Source organism: Diceros bicornis, chromosome 5 (genome assembly GCF_020826845.1).
Source record: "Diceros bicornis minor isolate mBicDic1 chromosome 5, mDicBic1.mat.cur, whole genome shotgun sequence".
Taxonomy (NCBI): Eukaryota; Metazoa; Chordata; class Mammalia; order Perissodactyla; family Rhinocerotidae; genus Diceros; species Diceros bicornis.
In genome coordinates, this window is record NC_080744.1 from 91,852,721 (window position 1) to 91,866,981 (window position 14,261).

The 14,261-nt window shown below is 49.0% G+C and overlaps 1 protein-coding gene across 4 annotated transcripts in view; it reads right to left on the bottom strand.

The window, feature by feature from the left end:
* NTRK3 (neurotrophic receptor tyrosine kinase 3) overlaps positions 1-14,261 on the bottom strand; it is a 373,138-nt gene that overhangs the window by 95,949 nt on the left and 262,928 nt on the right. The window contains exons 13-14 of one of the 4 annotated variants that reach the window (XM_058542402.1): positions 11,407-11,541; positions 7,773-9,839 (exon numbers count right to left, since the gene is read on the bottom strand). The exons of 2 other annotated variants lie outside the window; for them this stretch is intronic. In XM_058542402.1, coding sequence (XP_058398385.1) covers positions 9,721-9,839; positions 11,407-11,541 — 254 coding nt within the window. In that variant the 3' untranslated portion in view covers positions 7,773-9,720. Of the gene's footprint in view, positions 1-7,772; positions 9,840-11,406; positions 11,542-14,261 lie in introns of those variants that run through there. One more of the 4 variants, XM_058542403.1, reaches the window with a different exon arrangement.

Sequence of the window (14,261 nt, forward strand, 5' to 3'; positions counted from 1 at the left end):
GCTATAAATAATTCAGAGTTTTCTTTCTTCTTAAATATCACAAAACCAAGTCGGAATCTTTATGTGAAGGATTCTGCTGTGTCCCTCTCTCCCTCCTCCTCTCCCTCCCTAGCTAGCCCCAGCAACTCCCAGGAGAGTGACCCCTCAAGCTTTAACATTTATTCTTTGACATTTCATACTATTTGTTAGGCAGAACTGCCTTCTTGAGATCAAAGTCGGAAATCTTGCCAAGAATTCCCGCTTGGCCCTGTCCAACTGTGACAGAGAGGGTCTGTTAACCCCCAAGTATCTGCTTCCTTCCTCATCCAGAGAAATTCACTAACCCCCACCCCAAAGGGCAGCCATCCCTGTCACTCTTACCCCCTCTTGCTTTCAAGCTTCCCAGCCCTTCAGGAGGGGGCAAAGGGCACTCTTCCCATGTGATACACGGAGACACTCAGCGGAGAGAGATGGACCCAAGAACCAAAAGATGCCCCCTCCCAGGAGACAACAGTGATTCATGGGGACACGGCATTTGGGACACCTGTCTAGGTAGGGTCTCTTACCTGAGGAAGAGCAAGCTCAGAGACAAATACGAAACAAGGGAAGGCAACTTACCCCAAGTCATTTTGCTAGTGGTAGTGCTGAGCTTGGGCTCCAGGTCTTCCTTTCTGTGTCTACCACTAGATGATGTCACCTCCACCAGCCTGGGAGAGTGGCCAGCTTTAGTGCTGAAGTCTTAATGACTTACCATTTTCTTCTGAGACAGCACAGTGAAGATGTCCTGCTCTTCATAAGAGCACCTACCCACCAGCTCCCAGAATCATTCCTGCCTCTGTGCAAAGCAGAAGGCAGAAGTGAGGGACTGAACCTACACCAGGGCAAAGGTGTCGGGGTGTGGTTGTTCATCTTGATATAAGAAAGTTAGAAGTTGATTAATATATCCTGCTTGGTTTTTCTTCAAATAGCTTCTGACCACACCATAACTCAGTGTTTCCTAAAGTGTGTGTGTAAGTCTATTAATAGGTATCAAGTGAAGAGCATTATATGTTTAATTAGATTTGGAAAGTGGTAGGACAGAAAGGTTTATTTAAAGCAGGACTTTTCAGGTCCTTTAATATCCTAATGTGCATTGTGAATCTACAAGAGGTGGCTATACCATGCAATATTCTCCAGTTATTTGATGGGCTCTAAGCATCTCATGAGACCAAAGGGAAGCATTGCTGTAGCCAATGAAAAAGGGAGCACTTGATCCTCACGACATCACTTATCTAACAACTGGAGCAAGAGAAAAGGTTTCTCTGTAAGTTTGGGATTCAAATTAAGCGAGAATCATATTACAGAAACTGATGTTTTGCCCAGAAAACTGATCAAGTCATGTGGGACGACAGTTGGTCAAGTAGTTGACCCAATAAAGTTACTAAGATGGCTAAAGATACCACCTTGAAAATGTGCAATGGGGTTATTCTGGTCTTCTTAAAGACCAGATTGGTCCTTTGGTTTCAGGGGTACTATGCAGCTATCACCTATTACGGTACCAAGAAATGCCAAATTGACAGGCATAAAAAGTGAACAATTCCATGAGTCATTCAAACATGGACTCAGAAGCTAAATTCTCCCAGGAAAGACATTCTCAGAATATGTTCTATATTGGTGGTGCCTCCTGTGCTCCTCACTGACTGTGGGAAAAAACAGACTCGAGTTCTCACTGGCCGGCTCTGCATCTGGATCCCTCTGAAGTAAAAGGCCTCGGTCCAGAGCTGTGGCCCTCAGATGGGAGCAACCAGAGAGAGTCATGAATCCTGGCCATGCCCTCTGGGCCAAGCTGAGCTTTCAGAGACTAACGCTCAGAAGCAAAATTGCTTTGAGATTTCCTCTAAGGCTCTCCGTCATGTGAGTTTTCTCTCAGAATTAACAGCGAGGGAATGCTGACACTTTGATGTATATGTAATACACAGGCTAGACTTAGTTAGCATCTAGCCTGTATTCTGGAATTTTCCTTCTCCCTGAGATTGTTTGTAGGAGGGCCCTGGGAGAGGCATCGACATTGGTCGGCCCATGGAATAGAGACTTTAGGACCCGCCCTTCTTGACTTTGGCAGCAGAAGGGCAGATCTTGGAGACTGCTTGTGTGGCTGAGAAACACTGGAAGTGAAAGAGCCTTTGTAGGTCCAGGGGTCTCCTGTGTCATGGAGTCTAAACCCTCTAAGCTTTAAACTCAAGCACTCTCCACGTCATGTGCTCCTGACACCCTCAAGAACCTAGCTGTGTGAAGTAAATATTTCCCTAGGCCTGAGCAGCTGATAAGAACCGTGTCACAGACTCTGTAGACAGACATCATTCCTCTGATGGCACCTATGAACCCTCCCCACAATCCCATACTATCTCTTTCCCTGAGAAGTCCATTTGGGGGTAAGGCTTGCATGATGTTTGGCCAAAGACTATTGCAAGCCCTGCAGAGTAAAGAACATTATGATGCAGCTCTAAAACAACAGCACAGGGACCAAAACAGGCCAAACCTAGTGTGAGCTTCAGAGTAAGAAAGTAGGTGGCATTTTAGAGCTCTGTAAAAGAAGTATCATCAGGCCATATTTGACAGCAATGAAATCATGTTACTGGGGATAGGTCATTGCCCTTCTCACTGCAAAATGAACTTGGGGACAAAGGAGAGAAGACTGTATTTTTAAGGGAAATAGGCCAATTGTTCCAGTGAGGTCACCAAAGACAGAACCAGGCTTCATTATGCTGCCATGGTAACAGCACATGGGTGGCAGAAACCGAGAGAAAAGAGAGCCATGAAGACAAGCTGGTTGTCATGGTTAGCCATCAAGGCCTCCAGCATTACTTACCAAAGTCAGGCTTGGTGGGGTTTTCTGAGCTGACATGATGCTCTGTCCCTCAAACTTTGATGAAGCCACAAGTCAGAGACTGCAACCCTGGAACTGATCGCTTTGGGCAGCCTCGCTCCCTGGTCTTCAAACCCTCTCCATAGCTGAGTGGGGAGTGTTGACCAGCCCTCCAAACTCTCAGACATCACTTGATTTCACTCTTAGATAGGGGGTGAATTGCTCAGTGTCTTTGCCTCTCAGAAAAGTCAAGCTCCATTCTTCTTGCCTTATGCCACATGCCCCTGTCTCCACCCTGAGCCAAATCAAAGTCAGATTCACCTACATCAGAGAGGCCTAGAGCAGCTCCTGTTTGCAGAGGGTCATGGGAAAACACCACGATCCTGAGAATCCCAGGGATGCCTCTGGTACTGTGCAGGAAGCTCCCGCATCTCCTGTTTTCTAGGCTTGAAAGTCTCACCAAGGCCCTCAGCCAGGACTTCTCTACCTCTGTCTGTTCCCTGGGAATTTGGTAACCCTGCCTTTCCCCTCTACCCCAAATAGTTCCAAATTCCTTCCCCAAATGGACCCACACAGACCTGGTCTTGCCTTGGGCTGGAGCCCTTTGACACAGAATTTGAGCCATCACCATCCTCTAAGTCCCCGTAGGGTTCATGCTTCTCAGAGCTCCTCCTGTCTTGCTTGTTTCTTTCTCTCTTTCATGGGAGCCAGCTTGCCCCAAAGGCCAGCTCCAATGTCTTCCTCGTTCTCCCCCACCCCAGAGCACACAGAACAGTTGAGCAATGCAGTCACATCCCCCCGGAAGTCAAAGGTGGTGGGGAAGGAAGATCTAGCCCTCTCAGGTACACATCCAGATATTTTGTGACAGGAGGGGAAGGTGTCCAGATGGAAAGGGACAAAAATGCAGAGGAGTCTTAGACTTTATCCCCCAGACAGAAATCTCCCAGAGCAAGCAGAGCTTTAATCCCAGGGGAAACTGGGGTGACTTTATGGAAGTTTTACCCACCGAGCAGGAGGAATTGGGATTAAAATCCTACCCAAATGCGCCTCAGAACCCTGATGGAATTTCCAAACCACCAGAAAAGCAGATAAGGGACCTTCTCTCTCGCCAGCACATGTCCTTCAACTCACTTTTGGGCTCCGGTAGGGTTGAAGAGGGAGTCTTATTTAGCTCGGGAATATATTGTCAGATAAGGCTGAGGTCTTCTCAGGAGGTGGGAAGTGCAGGGGCTGGTAACAGGATTTCTAAAAGCAAAATGCAGAACCAGACCTGCCCAAGGAAACTGGAGGCTGCAGGCAGCTTCGCCCATATCAACTGGCATTGGAGTGGCAGTGTGGTGGGCGGGGCAGAGCCAGGAGAGTGGGGGCAGTAGAGCCCCAGGCCTCGCTGGACAATCCAAATGCAAGCCAGGCTCCTCATCACTCCCACCCTACCCACTGCCCCATCGCCCCTTCCACTGTCACGCTGAAGAGAGTTCCCTCTGTCCTTCTCGGAAGAGCCTCAGAGCAGCCAGGTCACGCTATCCTGGCCCCTCCCTCATTGCTACCCTTGTTTTGCTCTTCCTTTCAGAGTCACTCTGGCAGCAATTTGTGAGTCTAGCCAGAGCTCAGAGTCAGTAAACCCTGAGGAACAAAGGCCCTCTGCCTAATCCGCATCTGGTGTGGTTCAGGAAACCACACAACAATAAAGTCGCCTGGCATTGATCTGCCCACTCTCGTGCTGTCTCCGCAGCATCAAACCCTCCCTTGCGCCTCACTACTGTATCTGAGGTGCTTCAGCCTCTGCTCATGCCTGGGCTTGACCTGTGGGAACGGGTATGAGCCAGGGGAGGTGTCGCAGCCCAGTCACTTCTGTGCTGAGGTCACACCTGTGGCGGGGGAGGTGGAGGTGAGAATGTGGCTGCTGCGAGCTTGGCTGCAGAAAGGAATTCCCACACAAGATGGGAGAGACAGGGCAGCCCAGAGGCCAGCTTCTTGGCTACCAAACTGAACATGCTTAGCCTCTGTCCTTTCCCTGGGTGAGAAGCACAGGGCTGAGCTTCCACACACCAGGAGGTCTTTGAGGTGAAGAAAGTTCAAACGGGGGTGGGGAAGCCAGTACCTTCCTGTCTGAAGCCGGTCACACTTGCCTGGACCTGGACAGCCTCACTGACCATCCTGAGGATCAGGTGTGTCTTATCCAACAAGTTCCTCCCGACATCAAAGATGCCCCCATCATCTGTTTGGGAATCTCACCAACTGCAAACGAGGGGATTAACCTTAGACCTAAGACCAACTACACTCTAGGCATCCAGGGTCACTAAATGCTAGAGTGGACGAGGAAAGAACATTGCAGACCTTTTCTGGGAGTCTTTAAAATCACTCTGTTCAGGTGGTTCCAGAAGAAATGTAGGGATGGCATCCAGACCCAAAGACCCCTGAAAGACTTCTTAATCTCGGTAGTGGGGTAAGGGGGCACAGTGATGGTGGAGTCCCCAGGACTGCAGTCTTCCAGGAGCAGAAGATGGGCTGGTTTATGGGGCAGCAGAGCAGCCAAGAACACTCTGAGGTCAAGGAGACCTCATGTCAGTCCTGGTTCTGCTGGTCACAAGCTGTGAAAACCCCAGGCTACTTCTTGACTCTTTCTGAGCCTCTGCTTCCTCATGGGTAAATGCGCCTGGTTCTGAGTAGGTGCTTCATAACGTCGACATAATGATTATTATTAATGCTCCAAGCCCCATTCTTTGGTGGTTGGCAACCAATTCCAGGATCCCACATAACCCTAGTGAGAGATTCAGGTCTTTCCAGAGCATATCCCTGGAAGGCCTCACACCTGTTTTCACCACGGTCCTACACAATCTTAAGGGCATAGGGAGTTCCCCACTCTCCAAGCTTCAGGGAATAGGGTTCAGAATGAGCGCCCCACAACTACCCCTCTAGAAGGCAGATCCAGAGAGCACCTGGCAAGCACACTGGGTTCACTGCCTGTGTCAGCTGTGAACCTGTGCCGCAGGACCGAAATGTCAGCTTGAGTCCAAGAAAGCCGCTGTGAAATCCTGTACGTGCGATTCCAAACCCAGATGGCCAGGGAGCTGCACGTCTTGCTGGTCCCCTGAGCCTCCCTGCATGAAGCCAGTCCAGGCTGGCATGCTTCTGGGCTGAGGTCAGCTCTCCAGGTCCGCCCTGTGCCAGCTCTGACTATACCACAGGCTCTAACATTCGGGTAAATGCCGTCAGACTTCAGGGCTCAGCAGAAAAACAGAAAACAGGGTCCAGGACACTAAACACGGCTCTCCTGTCTCAGCCAGGTCCCCATTCTGCCTGGCAACTTCCCCATGCTTCCCTGCCATCTGCCATAGTCTCTTCTGCTGCTACTCAGGACCTCCTCGACTCTCCTCAGATCTTCTCACTTGTGGCATAAGGCCGTACCTCACACTTTGTATACAAAATAGAAGCCACCAGATAAGAAGTCCCTCATTTCCTTGCTCCCAAACCTCTAAACACTCATCTCTCCTCTTGTCCCCTGCCACATCGGGAGAGCTCTCCCTCCACGAGGCTGGTGCTAGCCCCTCCTCCTGAGAGATAGTGGTTTGCCCTCCCACCTTCTCAGGGGCCATTTCTGTTCATCACCTTTTCTCTCAGGCATCGACAGGCCCTATGCATCACAATGAAGCAAAGCTCAAATCTCTCTCTTATTAAAAATGAAAGTTTTCCCTTGAACCCATGCCTCCACGGTCCCAAGGACAGTCCCAACCTTTGGGGCATCCCTGTTCCAACCCTAGAACCACTGAGAACTGGAGAATGTAGAGCTGGGGCAACCCCTACCCAGCCCACTCTAGAGGAGAGGAGCTTCCATTTGGGGTGGGGTGGGGGGGCTCAAACCAAACTAGACTTCAATAGGAGATTAAGTGAGAGTATGTAGAAAAGTACCAACCTAGCCTGATCAGTTCCCTGTTGGACTCCCACCATGAGTCGCCCACTTGACTTGACTTGTCTCACCTTTGTCCCTAAGTAAGCAAGCTCCAACAAAGCCTGCTGACGACAGTGAAGGGTCCAGATCCGCCCAGGAACCCTGCCCCAGCCCCCAACCTCCACTCCTGCTCCAAGTCTCCCACATCCCTTCCTCCTAAAAGAAAGTTGCGGAAGGCATTTCAACCCTTCCTGCTGTCAGGGCCCAGGGACCCAGTGCAGACAGATGGGCCAGCTCGTCTATGCATTCTGTTCTTGGTAGGATCCCAGGACCCTTTTGCTTCCTCCCTGCTGGCAGCCCACATGAGACCTGCCATGAGAGTCCGGCCCACCTGAGTGTGTATGTGTGTGTGTGTGTGTGTGTGTGTGTGTAGGTGTGTGTGGGGGTGGGTATGTGTATGCGGAGGGGTGTCTCTGAATGATCAGCAGGTTGGCCTGCAAGCCCAGAGCTCTCTGGGAAAGGTCACTTCCCAAGATCCACAGAGGAGGTACAAAACCACTCCATTGCTGATGCACTGCCTTGCTGATGCACCAAAGATAAAGGACCCCCAACCCCACTCCCAGACCCCCTTATACATCAGCTCCGAAGAGAGAATCTCTGTAAGCCTTGGCTGCTCGGACAACAGAACAGTCCCCCAGCCACCAAGGAGGCGAGCGTCTCAGCGGCCTGAGTTGTGTCTGGAGGAGTCAGATTTGAATCTTGCTTCTGCCTCTTGTGCTCTGTGACCCTGGTTGAACCATACCTCTCTGTACCTCTAATTCTTCCTCAGTAAGATGAGGAAACACTTCACCGTATGGGCTTGACCTATCTGGAGGGGACTCAATGAAAGCAATCAATGGAACAGATTGCAAACACCTTTGTGAACAGGACTGAGCTAGGAAACTGCTTTAAAAGAGTAACAGTAAAATAGGAAAAAAAAATGTGGGCAGTCTGGAATTTCTATATCTTTAATATTCTTTGCAAAATTGCCAAATAAGAGGTCTGATCCAGTCATTTCATTAGAAAATAAAGTGTTTATTAAGAAACTATACACTGAACACTCCTATAAGTCTCTGTGGAAACACAACGCCCCATTGTCATAGCACAAGGTGAGGAAAATGACAGAATAAAAGATGCTGGGATGGATGGAGCCTGGAAGGCTGGGAATGAGGTAATGATTTACAATAATTAAAAACATCATCCTCAAGCTTACTCCTTAAAGCCACACTCGGGAGGAGGCCCTGGCCCCAAGGATGGGCAGGACACAATGGGGAACAGCCTGACGTGAAGCAATGGGGAGCTGGAGGGGGGCCAGATAAACACACACCTTGAGGCTTGGAGAGACACTGAATCCCCATGTGATACTCTGGACACTCAGGTGCCTGGGAGGCTACCCCAGATACCGGGCAAGAACTTGGAAACTTTGTGTTTTTAAACCCCATGGAGGCATCTGTAGAATCAGGCTGGAACCTGACATGAAGAATCACCAGCCACAGGACCCAGGAAGGAAAACTTTAAGTGGGAATCTTAATTCCCATGTAAATTTGCCAAAGGCAGAGAATCCGTTATCTATTGCTGTGCATTGTCACCTCAAAACTTAGTGGGTTATAACCACCAGCATTTTGTCCTAAGAGCTCCCCATGGGAGGCCCATGCTCCATGCTCTCCACCACCAAGGGGGCAGCCTGTGCTGACTTCCCACAACAGAGGCACCATGAGTGGGTGGAACTGGGCCCAGCCCAAAGTCCACTCAGCCAACGTGGCAGCAAATCTGGGAGTGGTTCAGGCCCTACAACTGCGCCTTTCCTACAGAAACAAGGGACAGTCATCCCCTCCCCTCTCCCCAGTGGATCAAGTTGAAAATGGGGGAAACAAACCCCCTCTTTGGGAGAGGGTGGCCATGGAGTAAGGCATGAGTAAAAGCAAGCAAAGTAAACACATATATTGACCAGAGAACAGGAGGACACTTCCACTGGTGCCATGAGAGGGGCTGGAGGAGGCCAATTTTTACTTCTCTTCCCCTTCAGTTCATCTTGGCCTTGAAATGGTGGTTCCATTGGGTTCCGAAAATTCTGAGTCAAGAATAAGTGAAAGTGGGGGAAGAGAGCCAATCCTAGGATCATGGACTAGCAGGAAGGGCCTTGGTCCCTGATTCCCTTGGTCCCTTGTGGTCCTAGTAGGATGGCCAATTCACGGGCAAGACCTCCTGTAGCCAAAGCTTGTCGGAACTGCGGATCTAGGGGCCAAGGAGGAGCCTGGAGAAATCCCCCTCTCCAAAGAGTTTTCTAATATCACACTCACTGTGAGCCGTTCCAGACAGGAGAGGAAGTAGGGGGAAAGTGTGTCCAAAAAAAGTATGGTTTTCTCCACCAAAAAAAACATAGAAAATGATTGGTTTCCATTCTTTCCTCTGAGACCTAATCTGGTGCCAATACTTGGGCCTGGCTCCCCCTCCTCTCACCGCGCCGTCTCCACCTCTGCTTAGATGCTCTTCCCCACTGGAGGTTGCAGGGCGACGAGGTCACTAAGAGGACAGCCTGGTATCCTAGGGAGAGCCCACGCTTCCAAGCAGGGAAAGTGAGGCCGGAGCACGGCTGGACTTCATCAGGCTTTCTCGTGGTGGTTGGGTTGTTTTTGTAAAGCAAGAGAATGGCTACTGTGTTTAAAAGATGGTTCCTGGTGCACAGGTTTTTAATTCTCTTTATTGATTCTAAAGATGGTGGCAGGAGCTGCCTCGGAGGCCAGAACAAAAGGAGCACAGTGATGATTGGCGGGAAAGGGCAACCCTGCCAGTGGTGGATGGGAAAACACCCGTCTCGGTGGTGTTAAAGGGTGCGGGGGCACCGGTGGCTCATGCAGTTTCTACTTAGCATCCCCGGATCCAAAGAGAACAAGGCCTAGAGCCTCCAACCTCTCAGAGGGCCCAGCTACCAAGGTGACAGCAAAACAGGGAGGCTTAAAAGGAGTTTTTAAAAGCCATGACGTCCTTTGCTGAAATAAACATTGACATCCTCAACATAGATGCCATGGTTAAGAGGCTTGGAATGTCCGGGAAGGCTTATTGGATTCAACATAATTTCTCTGAAACCTATAAAAAACAAAAACAAAAAAACAGAAAAACAGAAAAAAGCAAAATAAAGTAAAAACCAAAACCCCCAAAGAAGATTAAAACTAGGAGGGGAAACAGAGAGGGAGCTTAAAAGGGGGGAAGAACTGGAGATATGGATACAGATATATTGGAAACAGCCAAATGAATTGTCAGCAAAAGGGAAGGATAGGAGGAGGGGATTAACTTAAAACTAAGCATGGTCAGAGAAACTGGAAACACTCCATTTTGCTGCGGCCTCCACTGAACCGAGGAAGGGAAGTGAGCAAAACATTTGGGGGCTTGGCCTTGGATTTCACGGAAGAGGAGAAGCAGCCTCATCTAAGTGGGAGGAACCCCTGACGATGAGCTGATAGGTAGGTGGGAGAAGGGTCTGCATAAACGCTAGGATCACTGGGGCCTCCCGGGTGGGAGGAGAATGCTTTCTCAGAACTTACATTCTTAAGGGATACCAGAGGGCCATTTCTAATCCTAGGAGCTGGAATTATATAGACCACCTTTGACCACACCTGGGAGTGGGGGCGCTATACTTCCAAGACTATAAGCTCTTTCTCATTCACTTTTTCATCTCATTTTATCAGGTCAGTGGAAGGCTTAGGAAATGATGGCTGATCTCTCAGCCGTCTCATAATTCCAAGTCTTATAGGGGATGGAATTATCCTGGAGGAGTAACATTGGTGGCCGCCAGGTCATGGGCAGACTCAAGCAAGGAGGACTTAAATGATAGCTCAGCTCCTTTCTGGATATACTGCCATGGACTGAATCAGGATGTTCAGAGATGTGAGTGTTTCTGACCAAACCTCCAGAAGGAGCTTTCTCAGTCAACCTCAAATCAAAATAGTGTCTGTAAAATAATATCTTTACAAGACTGTGTTTGTTTACATGTGTGTGTATGCAGACAAGATAGGAGCAAGCCTATCATTTCATGAAAGCTATGTGTAGACATGCGGAGGGCATAACGGGCAGCTGGACGCTGGGGACGTGATGGGGAGAGATTGAACTGGTTCCATTGAGACTTTCCCCTCCTCCTATCCCAGACATATTACGATCAAAACAGAGTTGAGTCATCTTGGGTGTTAGCAGCCCTCCCTCTGCAGGGAACGGGGTCAGATTTGTGAAGATAGATGGAACTTTCCTTGTCTATGACTTTATGTTTAGAGGGAGGCTCAATTTCAAGATGAGACATTTCTGTGATCACTTCCCTGTGCTAACCTGGGACAAGGGTTTTCTTGGGTCTAAGGCAGAGGAGAAGGCAGGCCACTGGTTTGGGCAGCCTGCCTAGAAGGTCTGTGACACCACTGTTCCTCTCCAGGCCATGGTTCTTCTCTTGCTTCTCCCATATCCCTCACCTGGGCCCTATGAAGCATCCTCCCCTGAAAGACTCCTCTAACCCAAGGGATTTTAGTACCAATCCCACACTGGGAACCTAGTCATCCCCCAGTCTTCTGGGACACATGGAGACTTAATGAGGTCTTAAGATCTTAAGAATCAACATTGGTGGGGGGAGGGGTCTGTACTGCATACAAAGATGTTAAAGGAGGTAACTCACCATGTGACCTTGGGTAAGACACTTCCCCACTCTGGACCTCAGGTTCCTCATATATATAGTGAGTTGATGGGACTAGATGATCTCTATTGTCCTTCAAGTTTAATATCCCATGATTGTCTATGTTTGAAAAGACCCCTGGCAGAAGAGGCAGACATGGGGGAATTAATCGTCAGTATTGAGCCCCAAGTGCAAAAACATAGGGAAGTATTTTTATTAAGTGCACGGAAACAGAAATCCAGGTGTTCCCAGCTTCTATACTCACACTGCTTTACTCATAGGGGCACCTGGTTTATTTTATGCACGAAATCTAGATACATTATCCTCTGAAAATGGCACAGTGGCAATAAAGAACTGTGCATGGGAGTCAGGGAAGAAAGATTTGCCATCATATGAACTCTGTCCACCCTTTCCCTAACATGCTTGTCCTCCTTTCCCTTGTTGGCCCAGAGCACCCTGAACTTGTGCCCATCACTGCTACTCTGGATGCCATTCCTGGGACTGGAAGGATGATTCTTACGACTTGGGTGATGACCATACAGGTCCAAGACCCTCTTTCTGGCACTTTCTCTTCCATAGAGGAAGTTTAGCTAATCTTCAAGAGGGATAACTTGACAAGGGGGAATGAGTAGGAGACAAGAGTGGGTGTTTGGCCCCTTAAAACCTTTCTTGCCTTAGATGGGGCATAAACAGCCAGACAACAAAAGCTGTTGGTTCTCTGGAGACCTGAGGACTACAATTCCTATGAAAGAGATAGCACTATAGCTCGAAAGTGAAATCTCCTTTGGAGGCCATGCAGCATTCGTGGGCCCTGGCAGGCTCCCTGTCAGATCCATTAAATGCAAGGGCCAAGCCTGCCTAAGCCTCTGCCAAGTGTCCCTGAAGCTGCCTCCATGAACATGAGCCTTTTCCCATGTGAGCTGGGATGTGAAGTTTGTTTTCTCTGGAACTCTTTCCCAGGTGGAGCCTTTCCAAGATTCTAAATGTTGAAGCCTGATAGCATAAGAAGCACAGCTCCAAAATCCTCCATTCCTCTCCCTCTTCCTCAAAACAATCCTGGAGCAGGAAGGAAAAGGCATCTGCCAAGGTGAGAGCAGCGGAGACCAGGATCAACACGGCCACTGACTGGGGAAGGGATAGATGGGCAGAGGGAAGGCCAAAGAGGGGCAAATACACCTCTGAAGAAGGCCTCCCACTCCAGTGGCCCACAGACACCCACGGCTAACCTTTTCCTCCATCTGTCAACAGCTTTCCCCAAAGTCATCCAGCACAAAGTTACTTGTAGGCCCTCTGTAATTCAGAACAGAGCCTAGTCTTCAAGGGATCTCCAGGTATATATTTCCTGAGAAGTGAGTCAGAGACCTGGGGATCATTTTGGGAATGGGAGGGGAGCTAAGCTGTGAAGGAAGAGGCTAGGGGAGAAGGTGTGCTGAGCACTCACAGGATTGGATGCGAGGTTTGGGAGCCAATCCCATTGAGCTAAAAGCAAGTTCAATCTTCAAGGGCAAGTCCTTTAATATTCACTGCAGCAAGAGAAGGGATGGCTCCTATAGCCTTGCAACACAAAAGATGGCCTAGACCTTCAACCTCTCTGTTTTTCTGACAATCTCCCAGATCCTAATCATCTCCCCATCTCTGGGCTTTCACCCAGCCCCACTCCTGTGCTCTGGCCTTGGGAGTCTAGAGCCTCCAGCTTCCCTGCGCCTGCCTGCATCTTCTGTCTGCATGCTCTTCACCCGACTTTGGATTTTCAAGGCCTCCATTTTGCTCCCTGCTTCTTCCTTATTGTTATCTGACATAATAATTTTATTACCTAATTCCACAAAGTGGTTTAGGTTATGGCCTTGATAAAGGGCCCAATACCAAATGGACCTCTATTGGATTATTTTCCAACATTTCCTCTTTAAATGTATTCGTTTGTCATCTTAAAGTTGCTACATCACAGTGACGCTTAGCACTTACATAGCATTTGCTGTAAGAAAAGCACTATATACTCAAGAGTGGGTTGAAATACACAGGAGTCCTGGCACTGAGGTCGTGGGTGGCTAAATAATAGGAAAACAGAGGCACAAAGCAATTCAGATCCTTGTCTGGAAAGAGAGTGAGAGCAGAAGGGGGCAACAGGATAGATGTCAGAAGTGGGGAGCCTGCTCTGCACCCTACCCCAGTAAGGGGGCATTCTTGACACAACCTCCCCACCTTTCCCCAAGAAGGAAGAAAAGGTGAAATGTTTTGACTCGTGCTGCAGGTAGGCATGGACTGAAGAAGGGAGCCCCAAGCAATGCCCAATCCTACCATCAGATGCGTCACCAATCACCCCGGAATCCAAAGATCTATCTAAGTTAGTGACAGGGCACTGCCTACAGCTAATTCAGTATCCCCCAATATCTTTAAAAGGTTGATAACATTAACTCCATTTTACATGTGGGAAACTAAGTCTCAATAATATATTAAAAAAAAAAAAGATAACCCAAGTTCACTTTGTGGCAGAGTCTGATATTGAACCAAGCTCTTCATAACCCCAAAGTCCTTATAATTAACTACTTTGCAACATAGCTTCCATCTGTTGAAAATCTCTATCCAAGACAAGGAGGCTGAAATGGAGGTCAAATGGAGGCAGCAGTGGTGGGGACGTTCTCCAGGGGAAGCAGGGCTTTAAGTTTAAGTACTTCTGCAAGGCCCAGATGAAGGGCCGGAGTTTTCTTTCCTTGCCTACAGCTTCTCTAGCTATGGAGATGAGCATCCCCATGTGGCACTGCCTCCGGCAGATGCCCATCTAACTCTTTCCCAGGCTGCTTCAGTTTCTGCACTAGCAAGCCTGCCACACCCGCCACTCTCACGATAACACTTTGCATGTA